The following is an 18,530-nucleotide window of genomic DNA, read 5'->3' as shown; positions in this document are numbered from 1 at the left end:
GATTACTGTTCCTTTCATCAAAGAAGCATTCGGATTACCTCGCCGCGATTACGATAACCGTTCCTTTCATCGAAGATGACTGAATCGACCGAGGTGTTCCGAATGAATTCTAGTATCAAACGATATTTTTCCTGTAAGTGACCAAAGATGATGATCCCTAGTAAGAGTTGCCAGCATCAGAGACGTATATATTACCTAATATATACGTCTCTGCCAGCATTAATCATTCGATGAGAGGGTCAGAGTTTATCTTCACTAAAAGTAATAATTATATCCTCCCCAAGAATGACCAATATTAACCCTACAAGGGAGTGACCAATTTTGCTCTACCCTGAGAGTGACCATCCTTTACTTATCCTCCCTATAGTTTTGTTTGTTTGTTTGGGTTACACAATGGTATTGTTTCTGCTCTGTTGGCTTTTCCGGGAGAATTACACGTGTGTGGGTGTGAGCATTTTGAGACCCCAACCACTCATTAGATAAAGGTTATGTTTATGAAATAACTATACCATACATGGAATTGAAAAAAAAAAGTCGAGAAGAAATATAGAAAAGCCCGACTTTCCCATGGCCCGAACAACAGACGTTTTGACCTTTTGAACAGAAACAGTAAAAACCCATCTCAGCTAGCCTGCAGATAGATCGTGTTTCTCATGTTTTCTTTTCCTATCTTTAAAACCCGTTTCAGCTTCTAAAAGGTCACTCTTCCACATCATCTTCATTATCAGACTATTATTGACCATAGTCTTGTTAAAGTCAGTCTTCGCATAGCGATCTTGTTCCGAAACTTTAACAAAACAAACAATGTTATCAAGACGTAGAATATCTTGTTCCCTAATCCGCAGCTTAGATGCAATAAACAGAGCTCAAAATAAATAAGTATATTGATACAAAATTTGTTTATATTAACATTGTTACACAAATAATTAAAAAAAATAGAAAATCTGATTACAGATAATGGTTTTGTTGCGATCCCCTAGATACGTAATTAGTTAGGTGTGTGGAGCGTCGCCCTTATATTTTGCCAACGGTTGTTTCTTAGGCGCACCCAAACAACCGGGTAAACACACGTCGTGATGTTTCATATATATATACGAACGATAAGCTATAGCTTATAAATCAATTAACGGAGAAATACGTTTCGTGGAAAAGAGGAGGGAAAAATAAATCTTCACCACCTCTACCAATAATCAATCTCGGGGATTCTCGCGCGGTTAGCACCCCCCGTCACGAGATTAGAGGTTTTAACCGACATATATATTGCGGCATATTTTCACTACTGGAGACTCGACGCGCGGAGTAGAAAGTTATCTTATCTTAGAGATGGCTTTCGGAATAGTTGCCTTTAAAAAAATCTGGTTTAGTTACCTAGACTGTCAGTGCTGTGTAAGACAAACAGTTATGAGATTATATTTGGTTTTCACGCCGAGGTAAAATCTCATAATATTCCGATAGGATCCGAGAGTAAAGACTCTACAGTTTTCGATGTTCGATGAAAAACTGATAACACCAAAGGGGCCAGGCAACTGGTATTGAGTCCTTTGATGTACACGTCATAGTAAGAGGATCGGGGTTCCTCGGAGTTTTCTCTGGTCCAATCCTCAGGGTATAGTCCGACACACTCTTACTAGTAATAAAATCCTACTAGTAATAAAAGGGGACTAAATGATGGGTCTATCATAAATCTAGATAATTACATTCCTCTTGTCAAAAAATTGACTGAATAAAGAATTTGTTTTGTCTTTCTATGTGTGAAAGTGTGTGAAAATTGAATGTGTCTTGGTGATTGTATAAAATCATCATCAGATGATGAGGATGAGGATGAGGTTGACGATAAATTCAATAGTAGATATGTGTGAATGTGTGGATGTGTGTTGGTGTGATGTTCTGTATAATGTACATGTTCTGAAAATCTTGAAAAAAAAAAAAAAAAATCATGTTCCGATTGGATGTGTACATGTATCAGTATCACATGTGCCCGGATGTATGTTCCGCCAAATCTCTTGTACCCATTTGGACAATTGATGTATGTTTAACTCATTCGCCCCTGAAATTTTAAAATAAACTATTCGAACCTTTGAATTGGAAGGGTTCAAATGTGTCTTCAGGGGTGAATGAGTTAAAATTTAAAAAAAAGTCAAAGTCGTAAGACCGCCCTCGTTATTGGTTCATCAGCGAAAGTTTTTTTCCCAGATCCATTATTTTTATGTTTACACCGACATGATCTGGTCCGGACACCTTGTGTGTACAGTGGAACAATGTTAGTTCGGAAACCTTTTGGTCTGTATGTGTTTTAGAACCTTTTAATCGGAACCCTTTAGTTTGTATGTATATTGGAACCTTGTTAGACTGGAGCCTTGGTTGTTTTTTTTTGTATCTTATCAGCAAGGACCCTTTGGTTTGTATGTATATTGGAACCTTGTAAGACTGGAGCCTTGGTGCTTTTTTTTGTATCTTGTCAGCAAAGACCCTTTGGTTTGTATGTATATTGGAACCTTGTTAGACTGGAGCCTTGTTCTTTTGGTATCTTGTCAGCAAGGACCCTTTGGTTTGTATGTATATTGGAACCTTGTTAGACTGGAACCTTGGTGGTTTTTTTTGTATCTTGTCAGCAAAGACCCTTTGTGTGTATAGTGGAACATTATAAGGTGTTTGTACACGGGAACCTTGCTAGTCCGGACTCTTCGTTTTGTCTGTACGTAGGAAACTGATTACAGTAGAAAATACTCATTGGATCCTTGTTTGACCGGAAACTTTATATATATAATAAAGGAGGATAGCTTAGGAACATTATTTTTCTCTTTCAGTTTTATTCATGTTTGAATTTCTTTAAATATTTTATGAACTTAAATTTGTTTTATTGTTTTCAACTGATATATAGCGTACTGCCTTAAAACTTCGAAAAAGAAAGTAAATTGGTGATAAAAAAATCATTACGTCGTGAAATATGGTATTATCACGAGATTAGATTAGACTATCTAAGTTCGTGGTTTTATCGTCAATGAAAATTTTGAGTTTGTTTTTGAAAACAAAAATACAATATAAAATCAGTTGGCCCTATCTACGAACGGGAATAAAAATATGCTGCTGAAATCATTGCGCCTATTGTTTACCATTTTCAATTATTGAAGTATATAATTCAACACGATTCAATTAAAACATTAGATGAGACGAATTGAATAGAAATACTTCTTTCGGAAAAAAACCAACACGCATTGTATTTATTTTTTTACGATTTCCTTCCTCTATCAGCCTACAACTTAGCTCAATGGGGAAAATCACATTTACTAATGAAAAGACAAATCCCCCTTTTCCAGGACTGCTTCATACAAAATTCATTAAAATCTGCAGCTGGCCGTTTATAGATTTTCAATAACGACACACCTCCATCGCCCTATAGGACTGTAAGAGTGATCTCCCTTCAATTGATATATTGTGCTATGCTTCCCTAAGATTTGGTCCACATTGGTTTCCTACTGTCGTCCTCTAACTTTTTGTTTTTGTTTCTACAGTACAAACAATTAGATGATATTCCTGTCTGTCTCAATGCATTGAACAATTGCATATATAACTTTAACTCCCACTGAACTGCTTGTATTTATTAACAATTCAAAAATCTGGCAAATGTGTTTGTTTTGATTTGGTTTGGTCCCATATTGATATCCTGAGGATTCTGAATCTTTTGAAGAATGGTCATGAAAATAAGTATTCCTGAAATCCAAGTAATTTATAGGTGCCTTGAAGGCATTTCTTCAGAAATAGGCTTATTTACACAATACTCAGCATAGGGAGGTAGTGAAGTACAATTATTTGGGTGAATGGAAGATCTTATTGTCCACAGGTAAAATATTTCTTTTAACAGTAAAACATTCCATCTTACGGACATTTACAAAAGAGAACGAAAACACTAAATTGTTTTAGGACAAATTTAATTCATCCATTTTCACAGTTTTTTTTCAGATGATTCATTATTTTGGTACAAAAATGTGTAGACTTGCATTGAAGACTAAAATAATTGTATGAAAATGGAATGCTAACTTAAGGCTGTGCAACTGACCATTGGTCAATGTCACAGCTGATGTAGTTATGATGACCAAGTGCAATAAGTACTCTTCAGTATCATGATTGATGCTTACCCACCCACATAAATCCTTAAAACACAACCAGCAGCATTTTTCATTAGAGTTTAGGAGCGAGCAGAATATGTCAAATTTGTAAGAACATAACATTCAGTTTCATTGAAGAATTTTAAGTACAATCTCGATTAAAGTAGAAATTTTTGTCCCACTTTTTTTTTCTTTTTTTTTTTTTTATCATTTTCCAACATAAACCTGCATATTTCCCAGCAAAATCAAAATAACCCTGTTATCATATTAACTCATTCACCCACGAAATTTCAAAATGAACTATTCCAACCTTTAATATAAACTTTAATTATTTTACAACAATTATGAAACAAGTTATTTCAACTTATATTAATCACTCTTGTTGGCCTGAATGTTAGCACCTAGGGGGTCTTAGTGTGGGAGGAAACCGGAGTACCTGGAGAAAAGGGCAGGTGACCCCATACCTTTTCAGTCCAATCGGGGAATCGAACCCCAGTCGCCTTGATGTAAGGCAATTGCCTATCCACTGCACCACCCAACCATCCAACCTTTGAATTGGAAGAGTTCAAATGTGTCTTCAGGGGTCAATGAGTTAAAACTTAAGTTCTCTAAGATGAAGAATTATTTTTTTTGGAAATTATTTTGAATACAATATCATGGAAAAGGCCAAATTATAGCAATATGAATGACATTGCAAGTTGACAATGAATACATCATAATTCAGGGAGTATTATCTTACAATCATTGACAATCAGGAATCCTGATGTAGTTAGTTTATGATTCAATCAATGAATGCAGTAAATATTGTTCATGGTAATACATGCAATCATTGGAAGCCCTTTGTTTTCTCTCACCCTAAAAATGACAAAAATAATTTGTATGAATTAAAGAATTCTACTTACAAGTGTACTGTTATAAGCAAAGTTTTGGTTCAACCAAAAAGCAGGACCATATACAGGTATATGACTTTGAAGTAACCAAACGGTCTTGATTATTAATTTTACACTGCACTAGGTACAGTGTATGCTTAGCCCCTTTCACCCCTGTGTAACCTTAGTAGACTCTACCATGCATTGATATGGATAAGTCCATTATGGTTTACAGTGGTGAAAGGGTTAGAAGCTGTGCATTTCATATATATATATGCAAAATAGGCCAATTTCACAGTTTGAATATATTTGATCAAATAGCATTGTCCTAAATAGGATCTACTACTTCTTATATATATCCTAAATTACATAGTTTGAACTGATGCGGTGACATCCTACAGAGAAATCTGAAATGATGGCCATGACTACATCAACTCCAATGCAACACAATGTCCAAGACCAAGAAAATAGCCAATATTATTAACTCATTCACCCCTGAACTTTCATAATGAACTATTCCAACCTTTGAGTTGGAAGAGTTCAAATGTGTCTTCAGGGGTGAATGAGTTAAAGCTGTTGTGAAGTTGGTGTCTTTGAGTTTGTCAGACCTATGCTCGCTTTAAATGGGCACAAATTTTGACTGCATTACAATGTATATCATCCTGTATTAATTTACACCAGAAATCTACATAATTATTTTTTTATGCAATATTCCCAGTGCTCGAGGCACAGGGCTTTATATATAAACACCTCCATCATTTGTTTTTGTGTACGAAAATCATAATTTAGATTCTAAAGTTGCTTAATTTCCTGATTTTTCTTCAAATGAGTTAATAAGAGAGGATTTGAATTCACAACTGTAAAAAACTTTTTTTTTTTAATTTCTATCTGAATCAATAATTGTGAAATAGTTTAATTTGCAACAGATTTTCCTCAAAAGCTCAAGTGCAAGTATTTATCTTGCGAATGAGATCGACATTTTGTGGAAACCTCCAGATCAGTCTCTGAATCAAGAATGTATTTTGACAGAAACTTCAGAAATGATTTTGACATAACCAGCTTACAACTGATGGTGAAAACTTGAGATGTCATATACAAGATAAACACAAGGGAAGCCACATGTGGTGATCAGCCACATGCGGTGTCTTCCATGCAAGTCTACAGCATACTAGTGAACAACAGCTCCAGACCAGTGATGTTAATGTGTAATGTCTATGTCTACATAATAAATTTATTTTGCAAATAATGCTATCACACATATTTCAACACCATTGTATTATATCTATGTGGAGTTATAATTATTTTATGTTAATAGTTAAATAATTGCATTCCGTTTCCCCTATTATCCTTATTACATGTACACCTTTTGCAGTTGAATACAAACCACTTTTTACATTTTACCCTTTCACCCCTATGTAACTTCAGTAGACTCTACCATGCATTGATCTGAATGAATCCATTATGGTCTACAGTGGTGAAAGGGTTAAATAAGCAGTACCCACAATGTGAAGGATCACTGGTACTTTTTAAGTCCAGATATGAAAATCACAATGATTGGGTACACGAGGAAAATATTACTGAAAAGAAAAAGAAATAGAAATAATGAGGCAATACATTTATCCAGCGAGTTTAAGCTTTGAATATAAAACCTCTTCATTCTCCTGTGTAAAGTGTTATCAACTTTGTACTGCTCAGCCATGGAAACATACAGAATGTTATTTTTTTTTTCTGCAATCTCTAATTTTCGCCAATTTCTTAAAACGGTCAATTTTGATCTACGTTTGGCGTATTTTAGGTCTAGTGGCCACGGCATTAAGTGCTACGGTAAGGATGGAATGATTTCTGTTTATTTCAGGGGATGACATTTTTTGCAAGAAAGACTGTAACCATGAAAATTGCTAAAATTAGAATCCCACAAAAACATAAACCTTTACAGTATACAATGGGATGGAAGTGTACCGGACAAGTATTACCCACATGGCTGACATTGGTACTCAAGTCTCAGTCTAATGCCCTGGTACTCAAGTCTCATTCTAATGCCCATTATAAGAGCCCTGTGTGTGGGGATGCCACTTTAACATGGTACCAAAACATATGAAGAATTACCATGTGGCGCAATGATTGAATAATTATACTTTTTGATGCATTTAATTGGTATTTAACATTGAATTTCAAAACACAATATTAGCATGAAACGTTGTAAAAAGTGTTTTTTTGTTTTCTCTCAAGTTATTTTTTTGGGAAAGCAGTATCACAAGTGTAGGGGTCTTGTCGTTTATGCGGAACGACCGGCTCGTCTCTTTTTAAATGAAATATTTTCGGGTATAAATCCTGGTGGACCTGCAAATGTTTATGCAGGACTTGCAAGGCTTTGTCAAGACTTGCCTGAAAGCACCATCAGATAACTGGGTCCGATGTTATAACAGGTTCAACTATTTGGATCGTGATAAACGAATGCGGCCTTGATAATGGTTGCAGAGAAAAATGTGTCTGGTGACTCGAGTACCAACGCAAGCAAGTAGGAAATACCTGAGACTGGGTGAACTCCTCGGCATAATTTACAATAGGAAAACAGTGATTAATGTTACATATACAAACGTTTATTCAAATGTCTCAAGTTAATTATCAATTGTCTATCACATTTCAACATAGTAGTGAAGCCAGCGACCCATTATTCATTACATGATGATTTGAATTTGTTACATAATCAACGACATGTTTCCACGTATGATCAACATAATATAAAATTATAACATATGGATGATATTGAATGGACAGAATTAATGCAAAAATAAAATATAATATATCAGATTACAAGCACTCTAACCCTTCTCAAAGAAAAATTGATTTCGGATTCCACATTTTTTTACTATCGTATTTGTTATCAATTTAAGCTCCAACTATTAAGTGTATTTTAGCTCACATCTCCTTTTTTATAATTGTGCATAGAGTTAGAATATATTTTTATCATTATTGCTCTTCTCTTAATTGTAATTTCTACGACACAGGACGACACAAAACAGATATTTTGTTCAGTTTGGAACTGAGGACAAACATCAGGGATGCTACTACCCCTGACAGACCAATGACCTCAAGTGTATGCCAGCAACAAGTTTAAATAATTATAAAAAAAAAACAGCGGTACAGTTAACCGAAACAATATTAAACTGAAACGGACACACTAACATTATTTTCAGTGCTACAGGCGCGCATCTTCTAGTCTACGGTAGTCTATTGCGGTAAATACTTTCACCAGTATACAATAATATCATGTAAATCATTGAAACCCATTTCAACTCTTGACCGTTTCTAGGGAAAACGTCTGTGTACAAAACCTCCTTCCTGAACTTTGACCCTGACTGACCTCAGCCCTTGACCCTGACCTATTGGGGTCTTGAGCAATCTTGGACTGAAAAGTCATTGGTGTTTCTTTCCTGGTGTCTTCTGACGAGAGCTGGCAAGGAGGTCTTACACAGCCAAGAGGAATATTACAGAGATTCTGTTACTGAACTAGCTCCTAAAACACATTAACAACCCATAAACAAATAAACATGGAATAAGAATGTCGGATGCATCAATTAAAAATAATGTTAAAATATAAATGTCATGATCCGTCGCTGCTATAACTGGCATTATAATGGGGCACTGGATTTGGCGCTAGTCTATGATACGCTGACGCATGTCGATGATAAAAATAGCACAGCACTTCTGTCCAGTAGCCATACATATCAAAAATAAGTCTCTAAATTTTAAAAATTATGAAATGACCGATTAACATGATTTTAGGAAAGTTTTAAGTTAAAATCCTCGATATGAGGGCTTCGGGCCCTCTGTTCAGCAGTCTTTTGAACCTGAGACTCCGAGGAACTCGGGCAATCACACAACCTAGGGTCACAAGTACTCCTTGCAGGGACTCGGAGTAAGTATCACACAACCTAGGGCTACTCCTCTCAGGGACTCGGAGTTAGTTTTACACAACCTAGGGCCCTGTCAGCACAAGGCAGGCACTGTGACGCACTACATTCCAACTGTGGATCACGGCCCACTAATGTACATCCTTCCATCATATGGACCCCTGAAATACTTGCACGGGGTTCAAACCCTTAAGTGAAATACTCTGTACAATGTATCGGTGCTATATATTAACACATTGTTGGTCCTCTGTGAAGCATTCATTCCATATGATTCCAGTCCGATTCTCTCTGAAGTACTTTCACTTTCTATATACTTTGTCAAGAACTTGCTGTCAAGTTTGTTCCATTTCCATGTCTTTATTAAGTACTTTCACTTTGTATATACGTTATCCATACAGTGCTACACAACAGCTTGGCTGTGTATACCAACACAATCACATGTCACAGCCTGTATAATAAGACTTGGTCACTTCTCATCCCTTTTCCCCACCCTGGGGATCATACCCAGGAGTCGGCCCCACCCTGGGGGCTCCCCGGAGAGGACATATCCAACATCACATGGTTGGGGCTTGCATGTCCCCCCATCTGGCCTGGGTTGCGCTTCTTGCTTTTGTCCACCTGTGCATAGAGTTGCTCATTGGGGCTGGGCTGGGGCTCAGCGTGGAGCTGATTCTGGCTAGAGTGGAGCTGAGTCTGGCTCTATAATACAAACAGTAAAAGTTAGTGTTGTAAATACAATCTTTGATCATTGTTTCAAAATTATACTCACATGTATAATAGCTGACAGACTTCAGAAAGCAATTGATTTCATACAATTTTCTTTCTTGTAAAAGATCTCCTTCAGTTAAGCATGATTCCTGCTTATAACAACATGCATTATGTATTATTTGTACCCAGTTTCCCTTGGCAAGAGATGGTCAGTAACATTTAACCTTAACTCGTTCACCCCTGAAATTTTATAATGCACTATTCCAACCTTTGAATTGGAAGAGTTCAAATGTGTCTTCAGGGGTGTATGAGTTAAACATAGTTAACTTCAGTTTGCTGGGGTTAATTTTCAACACATGCTCGTTGGAAATTCCTATATATGAAGTAGGAGACTTACTGCATGTCGCTGGTTCTCCAGGCCGGGGAAGAGTGGAACAGCTCCTACAGGTATTTTGTTTCTGGGTAGGTGGTCATCTAATGGAGCGTAGCCTGGCCCCATGTCGGACATCGGGATCTCCTCGCCCTGTACATAGATTTCAAAAGGTCAGCAAAAAGTCACAACAGGCCAATCAAAGGAAATTTTTTCTTTCGTAAATCTGGCTATATGTATCAACTCCTTTTAGTTCTAAATATGTATCAACAAAAAAATAATAATATCTTTTTATTCAATGATATGACAGAACACAATTCGAGGCAGTTAACTTCACAAAATACCATCCTATGTCTTTATCATTTTAGATATATATACTTCGAAAAAATATTTTTTAAGGTATTTTATTTTGTACTTAACAGTTTTACAATTATCGTTTGCTGGCAAGGCAAACTACTCGGTAGTGAAGCAGATGCAAAACCACTCGATCAATCAATGTTTTACAATCAAAATAGCAAAATAAAGTTACCAAGTAAATTGTAGTAACTACTTCTGTATGCATTACACAGTAAATCATGTAATGAACGAAAGATGACATACAATATTTATTTGTAAAAGACAAAACTCCTTATATGGAATTTAAATTTCGCAAGACAATATTTTACTTGGAACCAAAAATGAGACCTTAAGTATACTTACTCGTGATCTGGTGTCGTAATCATACCGTCCTGCAATATAGAAAAACAACATTAAGCATGATTCTCGCAAACTAGACTTTATATAAAATGTATATATTTTTTCCCTTCAAATTTATTTAGACAGGTATGCTATTTGATAAAAACAACAGTTAAAATAGTTTTTTTAAATTTTATTTTTTACTACTTTTGACAAAATCCTGTAACTTTATCATGATGGGTGCTAGTGATGAATTTGCATACTAAATTCATGAAATTTGTTTCTGAGGTGAAAACCAATTTATAACACTGATTTATTGCTACCGATAAAATGTAAAATGCAATGTGAGAAGTGAAAATTGTCATTACTATTAAATGAAATGAATCAATGTTTTAAAACTCAGAAATAAAATCAACATAAAATAGTGGATCCTTATTTTATCATAATTACTTAATCCATGATTTTAAGGTAGTCAAAGTGAACAAGTTCAATAATACTGGTGGGTACATCATATATGACCATTAACCCTTTCACTACTGTAGACCAAAATGGACTCATCCAGATTAATGAATGGTAGAATCTACTAAAATTACATAAGGGTGAAAGGGTTAAGGTGTTTTTTGGAAAAACAAGTGATCTCAGTATAGGTTAAATAGAATTAATTTGGCCTCTTATTGATTCTTACCATCATCATGCATGGCTGGGTTGCTATGGCCGACGACCATAGAGCCAGGATAGCCACTATCCATGCGGCCGTTTGGCGAGTAGCTGTTCGGGTAGGGGTCTTTGTTCTGTACGCGACCGGAGGATATCGTATTGTCGTCGTACCCCTGACTTTCTGTCGGGCGGCTCATTGTGCTGTAGTTACTGATCGGTGAGCCGATGTCATCAGTCCTGGAATATAAACATGTCAGCCATGAAGGTACCTTCTTTAGAACAATAAAACCCCAGAACTGACAGACCTAAATCTGACAGACAGAAAATTTATAGGAAGACAATTCAACACATATCCACACTTCTTAAAATTTGGGGACACCCGACTAGTTAAAAAGGTACAAAATACACTTCTAGTAGAACCTGTGTAACATTTTTTGTTTGCTGGATTTTAAAAAATTACCGTAGCAATGAGTACGGATAATTTAAGATTGCCCTGGTGGTATCTTGTTAGATTATGAAATTAGGTGTTCTACAACATACTGATGATGAGCTGTTACCCTACACAGAAACCTACAGGATATCTATCTGGGTGAGATACTTAGTCCAATTATGCAAACACTATGAAGTTACCTCCCTTCGGTCATAACTCATCACACCTGAAATTCATAATGAACTATTCCAACCTTTGAATTGGAAGAGTTCATATATGTGTCTTTAGGGGTGATTAAGTTAAGTTACCTCCCTTAGTACTTGTGAAAACAGATTCTAGAAGAAGATACAGACTTAGATGATGTGTTGGTAGTGTCATCTCTTTTCCAAGTTGGAAATCTGAACCAAAACTGTTAGAGCAAGTAGCATTAGACCTGAGTGTTTCATACGTTTCTGGAAGGAGTTTAGGCCTTAGATACTTGAGCATTTGCAAACTTCCAAAACACAGTATTATATTTTCAAAGATATCTGATGTGAAGTGAAATGAATATTGTCAAGTTTCGGTACACCCAATACATCTCCAGCACACACAGAGCCATACACACACAGGGAGATATTAGCCAGGTGGCATAGGACTGGTAGTTAGCGCCTGATAATGCAGCTCCTGCGAATTCCTCAAAAACTGTATTGATTAATGTATATGCTAATTGTATAAACTGTATATCTATGTACTGTAACGAGCTTTAGAGTGGCTTATTCTAGCTAGATAGGGCGCTATATCAAATGTTGTATATTATTACACGTGAGGTTATTCCCCACCAAGTTTGATAATACTGACCTCCCAACCATTGGTGGGCTGTTGACGTCCGCTTCAACAAGTCCTCGCTCCTTGAACTCCCAATGCAGGGACTTGAACTCCCACAGGGATTGTAGCAACTGTAACACAAATGTTCAAATGAAGACCATACGTAACTTATCACTTTTTTCACCTCTTTAATAACTGACTGAGTATTAATACTAGCATAATATTTAAGTCTGAATCACCTATGCCCTGCTTTGACCATCAATATCAATGCACATATCAGAGAAACTAACTTAAATGCAAAAACTTGATGGACATGCTGACAAAGCCACAATGGACCATGAAAGGTAGGCCGCATCCAGCATTTGATGCATGGGTTGAGATGTACTACCTGAGATGCGTCTATGTTCCAAGTTTGCTTGGTCTATCACTTATACTTTCAGTGAAACTAACTTAAACGCAAAAAATTGATATTGACGCTGCTGCCGGAAAAGCAACACCTTAGTCTCGCTTCCACTTCGTAGCCGCGAGACAAAAAGATAACCAGATTTTTTTACCTCATTCGTTTTTATTGGATTAATTTTCCTTTTCTATGATATTAACAACTATGTAATCCACATCATTCCCAACATTCTAACCCATTTAAAGCTAATTGATTCCCTCCCATTGCAAAAACAAGTCATCCCTAGTTTCAAATTGACAACTTGTCCTAAAAGTTGTGTGCCAAATGCTGATATTTTCTGGATTCTTTTATATAAAAACCAACACTGCACAGCATATAATTTGTTTTTACAGAACAACAGACGATACATCATTTTCATATACTATTGCTTGTCTGGATCTCTAGCTAACAGCATGGAACCATTGAAAATGGATTTAAATGTAATACTAGTAAATCAAAGGACCAGCGTCATCACCTTGTGTGTGTGTTCCTTTGTCTTCGTTAGGTATTTCCCCTGGGCAAACTTGATGAATTTCAGTCGCCTCAAACCACCTTCATTAGCCAGTGATCTGAAATAAAATGGAACATCTTTAAAATTTTGTTTTCAGTGACAGGTACTGAGATATTTACCAAGAAGTATTTTCCAAAAAGAAATTTAAGCATTACAAAATCTAATCTGAACGTTCAGAATCTTCCTTTTTTTTAAGGACAAGGTCATCCATGAGTTAACTCATTCACCCCTGGAATTTCATAATGGACTATTCCAACCTTTGAATTGGAAGAGTTCAAATGTGTCTTCAGGGGTGAATGAGTTAATGAACATTTCTTGAGACAGCTCAAGTCAGACATATGAAGTGATCGTGTTGATGGTGCTTACTGTGCAAAATCCTGATTGTTTTTTGTGACTTCGTGTAGAGTGGCCACCACGGCTGATATCGTCCGGTCTGGGACCAGCTCTATCTGTCTCTCCATAGGAAGTCGACTCACTAGCTGTTTCATAGCGTATTTACCTGAAAACGAAAGTCATTCAAATCATTACTATCATTTGTTGAGCTTGGGTTACAAAGTATTTACCAACCCAAGTCACTATTTCTGAAATAACGAAGTGTTCCGTAAAGCAAACTTAAAAACACATAAAAATTCTTGACTTATCTCCCCTTTCATTTTAATATGACATGTTTTATTTTTATTGCTCATAGGGTTAAAATGGTCAAGCATATAAAAACTAGAAAATGTCTGTAAGACATAAATGCCCCCGCTAATGGACGGGAAGGGACGGGACGGACATTGGCAACACTATATGCCCCCCTATTTTATGGCGGGGGCATAAACATGGGGCGGAGTTGTAAATTTATCTGGTCTACGTATTAATTACAACGGGCCCTGACAGTAATGCTCAAAGCTCTTAAAGAAGAACTTCATGGTTATTAAATGTGTCTTGGTTTTATTTTCATCAATATTTCATGACATGATCCATTCATTACATGTATAAGGAAACATTGTTTCCAAGATAAAACAACTGACCTATTAACTCTTTGTTTCTCTCATCAATGGCAAGGTTCCTGAGGGCCAGGGCCACATGACATACAACACTGTCCCTTTCATGGGTGAGGAGGTCAACAAGGTCGGGGAGGCTCTTCTCCTTCCTCACCGTGGCTCGTGTGTCTTCAGCTGGCTGTGAACAGAGAGTATGGTTCATTCATTCAATGCTGGTCACTCACTGGATTAGTTAACATTAAACAATCTCCAGTGCAAAGTCTAACATGAAATTACATAACATGTACAAGCTACTCAAGAAAATTATATTCTAAATTATTGCACAAATGTTTAGTCGGCACAGATCATATACAAGTCCATCAATATTACCATTCCTCAATCTATTCTTTGTGGCTGTAACAAATTCATTTACACCAGACCTCTTTGAAGAAGACATACCTGCCAGTAACAAGCGGTGAGATTTTGTATGGCACCTGCTGCTGCTTCCATGGTTACTGGGTTGGTCCCATCCTTCAGAATACTGAGATATGACCGCACCAGCTCCGGTTCCCATAATGCCTTGAATTCTGCAGCACCGGGTGGAAGTCTCGTTTCCGCACTGCAACAAAATCAGTCAAATTACTTCATACCCAAACAATAGAACCTTGTCAATCCTTAACTCATTCACCCAAGAAGGCACATTTGAACTCTTCCAATTCAAAGGTTGAAATAGTTCATTATGAAATTTCAGGGGTGAATGAGTTAAGGCACAAGTTTCTGTCTGATTTGGTGAGGTTATATAATTAAGTACTTCAGGCCAATATTTATCTCTTGAATGCTCCAGTTTATATATAGAAGACCTCAGTTAACTCTCACTAATGGAGCTAGCTTCCCTTCCTGGCTCAGTTCCACTGTCTATTATACATTTCCTATCACTATTGCTGGCGATATGACGTTTGGTCCAAAAGAGGCATCTATATTGGCCGACAGAATAATGTGACAAGGAGCATTTACAGAATTTAAATCTGAACCATTACTTCCATTTCACAAGGGGCGTGACATCCTAGTGAGAGTCAGTATTGCAAAACAGAAATATACAAAGTGGCATGTGATAATTACAATCAACCTATATCCTACATGTGATTATGTTATATAATGTTCAATTATCACTTACTTCTGGTTTAAGTCAGGCTTGCCTTTACTCTTGGACTGTTGTGACTTTTTATTTCCCCTATTACCTAAGCACCCTGTTGTTTCTGCAAACACAAACAATAATAATTAATATTCATATTCCTATCATGATACAAACACAACCAATGATGAATATTCATGTTTTATTTTTATCAAAAAAAATGCAAACAATTATGAATATTTCATGTGATTTCCAATCTAATTAAAATTATATCTTTACATCGCTCCCGTTTACTGATATGTCGCTAAAAATACAAGATCTATTATATCATTAGGAATATAGATGCGATTGCTATAAATTTCATTAAAATGGTATTTCCAATGTTTTATGATACAGTGAAATAACTCATTGCAGCAAAGGGAGGTAACCCAGTCATTCTCCAATGGTTTTTTTATCCACAGAAGTTCAATGTCAGTAAGACCTTACCTTTTTCTGGCTTTGCTTGTTTCTTTAACGTCGTGTTGCGTTTCCTGTAGAAATCTCGTTCCGACACTTCCTGTATTCGGAAGGAAAGGTTGCGTAAGGAACACGTACAATTTTCCACAGGTTTACTGTCTTTATCGTGGTTTTCCACCGACACTTTCAACGCATACACTAAACAGTTCACCAATTTACTACATTCACGTAAACGATTCCGTGTTTCATATCCACGCTGTTCATCTTCTTTAGCTGCAGAACTTAAATTTCTGTAAACATGAAAGAAAAACATAATTATGATCACTCATGTCAGAAGGGATTTTTATCTTGTGTTACAAAATTCATTGCATGATTTCCTTTTTAACAGAATCAGCATCCCCCTTTTAAGCGTGTATGTATGGAACATAAAAAATAACAAGTTAAGAGATTTTTTAAGATATAACAATCCCAAGAGATAATATCTCAACCTTAATAACAAAATATTATTTCCAGTAATACTTCTAGCTGTTCAATTACACCAAAGACAATAGCCACACAGCATTACAGTACAGTAAAACTTAATTATACTGCCACGATTTCTCCTGCAAAGTTTTGGCATTATAAGGGGGTTTGGCACTGAATTGAAAGACAAAAAATGTTTGGAAAAAGACGGTCTTGACAAACGTTGGCAGACTCCCAGTGAGCGAGGTTGCAAATGAAATATCAGGGCTAGTAACACTCTTACTAGGTTAAACAACACCCAGGAGTATAACGTACATCAGTCTCATTTCTTTCAATTTTTTTCAATTTTTTTCTTGAACTATTTAACAACTTTTTCATTAAGAGCATTAAGGATCAAAGGTAAAACCTGTAATTCGAATTTGCTAAAACATGACAGGCAGATACTTTTAATTAATTGACACATCATCGTGATCAGGTTTCATGACCTTCCTGCACTGGTCTCGCCTGGTGAACACGTCCAAACATCTGATTCCAGCTAATTACTAGCTAATTACTATTTATCGTCCCCTTCACTGATATTTACATCTATTTCAAAATCTTCAACAAAAAATTATGTTTCTGTTCATCTGTTAATATGAAAACTTGACTTAATATGCAATTTCCAGCAAAATAAACTTGGAATATCTGCAACCTGACATGTAAGTTTCTGTTCCTAGTAAAGTTAGATCATGAGGAATTTTTACCTAATGAAACTAACCATCCTTTGACAAGCTGGATTCTATGTAAGTTGCCAATTAATTGTACCTAGTGAAGCTTACAATACTTTGGCAATCTGGAGCGTGAGTAATTGCAATATCATCTGCACCAAGTGAAGTTAAGCAAACTTCGACACGTTAGACCCTGATTATAAGTGTCCAATCGTCTGTACATAGTGGAGCTAAACATACTAGGACTGACTCGATCCTGATTAAGTGCCCAATATATTTGTACCTTGTGTTTTTCGTTCTGTCCTTAGCCACCTAAATTCCAAAACCAGATTCAGAACATAAATACACTTACAGGTTTTTCTATTGACTTTGAAATTTGAATTTAATTGATGTGATTTGTAGTGCAATTTCCACTGGAATGGCTCCAATTGCATTTTAAGGCTAAAACCATCAACATACCTTACCTCATTTTAATTAATAAAGTGTTCATCTCAATTTAGTATTCAAAGGATGATGACATTTTTATCCTTAAAGGCATTTAACTCTCTCACCCCTGAACTTGTATAATGAACTTTTCCAACCTTTGAATTGGAAGAGTTCAAATGTGTCTTCAGGGGTGAATGAGTTAAAATCTAATCTCTGGTAATTGCTGAATAAGAGATTATAAACCTCACCTGATAATGCCTGTGGCGTTTCTAAACACTGTGGTCCAGGCCTCGTTAGTTTGCAGTAGTCCACGTTTCTCCCAGCCGGAGTACGGAACAATAATTCTGCTCACAATATCTGTCAGAGCTTCCGATATTATCTTTGATTTTAATTCCTGTAAATACAAATTTGAACAATTATTTGAAAAGCAAGAAAAACCACACAGTGTTCGTTTTTTCTTTTTAACAAGTTGAACCATAATAAAGATGGACTGTATTTCTTGGATCCTGTAGTTACCAAAAATTAAATAAAAATTGAACTTTAAGATACCTGTTCAATTTACCAGTTGTAACCAATCAATCTCTTCAAATGAAAGGATAAGATTAGGAGTTGGAGATTGAAGAATGAACTTAACTGTTAACTATAGTATATCAACATTCATATGTAAATTGGTGGAAAGTTTCACATCGATGGGGTTCATTTTCATCACAGATTTGTCAAGCCAGAGACAGTGCTCAGGAGGTGCTCCTTTTAGTAAATAACCCAAAAGCCTTTGTGAAACAAGCCCTTTGGGTAGGTAAACCATACTCAGTGTAGCTTACTGCTAATGGAGAACAACCTTACTCTTGGTGGAGAACAACCTTACTCTTGGTGGAGAACAACCTTACTCTTGGTGGAGA

General features: G+C 36.2%; 1 protein-coding gene across 11 annotated transcripts in view; it reads right to left on the bottom strand.

The window, feature by feature from the left end:
- Nucleotides 1-7,553: 7,553 nt before the first annotated feature.
- The window catches only part of LOC110445452 (catenin delta-1-like), a 76,524-nt gene continuing 65,547 nt past the window's right edge, over nt 7,554-18,530 (bottom strand). For all 11 annotated transcript variants that reach the window (XM_021490091.1, XM_021490094.1, XM_021490099.1 and 8 more), the window contains 12 exons: nt 17,880-18,025; nt 16,067-16,326; nt 15,623-15,704; nt 14,908-15,067; nt 14,497-14,647; nt 13,850-13,982; nt 13,448-13,541; nt 12,567-12,664; nt 11,328-11,536; nt 10,667-10,695; nt 9,995-10,120; nt 7,554-9,588 (listed from right to left, as the gene is read on the bottom strand). In XM_021490091.1, the coding sequence (XP_021345766.1) occupies nt 9,388-9,588; nt 9,995-10,120; nt 10,667-10,695; nt 11,328-11,536; nt 12,567-12,664; nt 13,448-13,541; nt 13,850-13,982; nt 14,497-14,647; nt 14,908-15,067; nt 15,623-15,704; nt 16,067-16,326; nt 17,880-18,025 (1,689 nt within the window). In that variant the 3' untranslated portion in view covers nt 7,554-9,387. The remainder of the gene's footprint in view (nt 9,589-9,994; nt 10,121-10,666; nt 10,696-11,327; nt 11,537-12,566; nt 12,665-13,447; nt 13,542-13,849; nt 13,983-14,496; nt 14,648-14,907; nt 15,068-15,622; nt 15,705-16,066; nt 16,327-17,879; nt 18,026-18,530) is intronic.

Source organism: Mizuhopecten yessoensis, unplaced genomic scaffold (genome assembly GCF_002113885.1).
Source record: "Mizuhopecten yessoensis strain PY_sf001 unplaced genomic scaffold, ASM211388v2 scaffold2307, whole genome shotgun sequence".
Classification (NCBI taxonomy): Eukaryota; Metazoa; Mollusca; class Bivalvia; order Pectinida; family Pectinidae; genus Mizuhopecten; species Mizuhopecten yessoensis.
The sequence above is the reverse complement of the archived record's forward strand: the minus strand, read 5'-3'. Positions and strand labels throughout refer to the sequence as shown.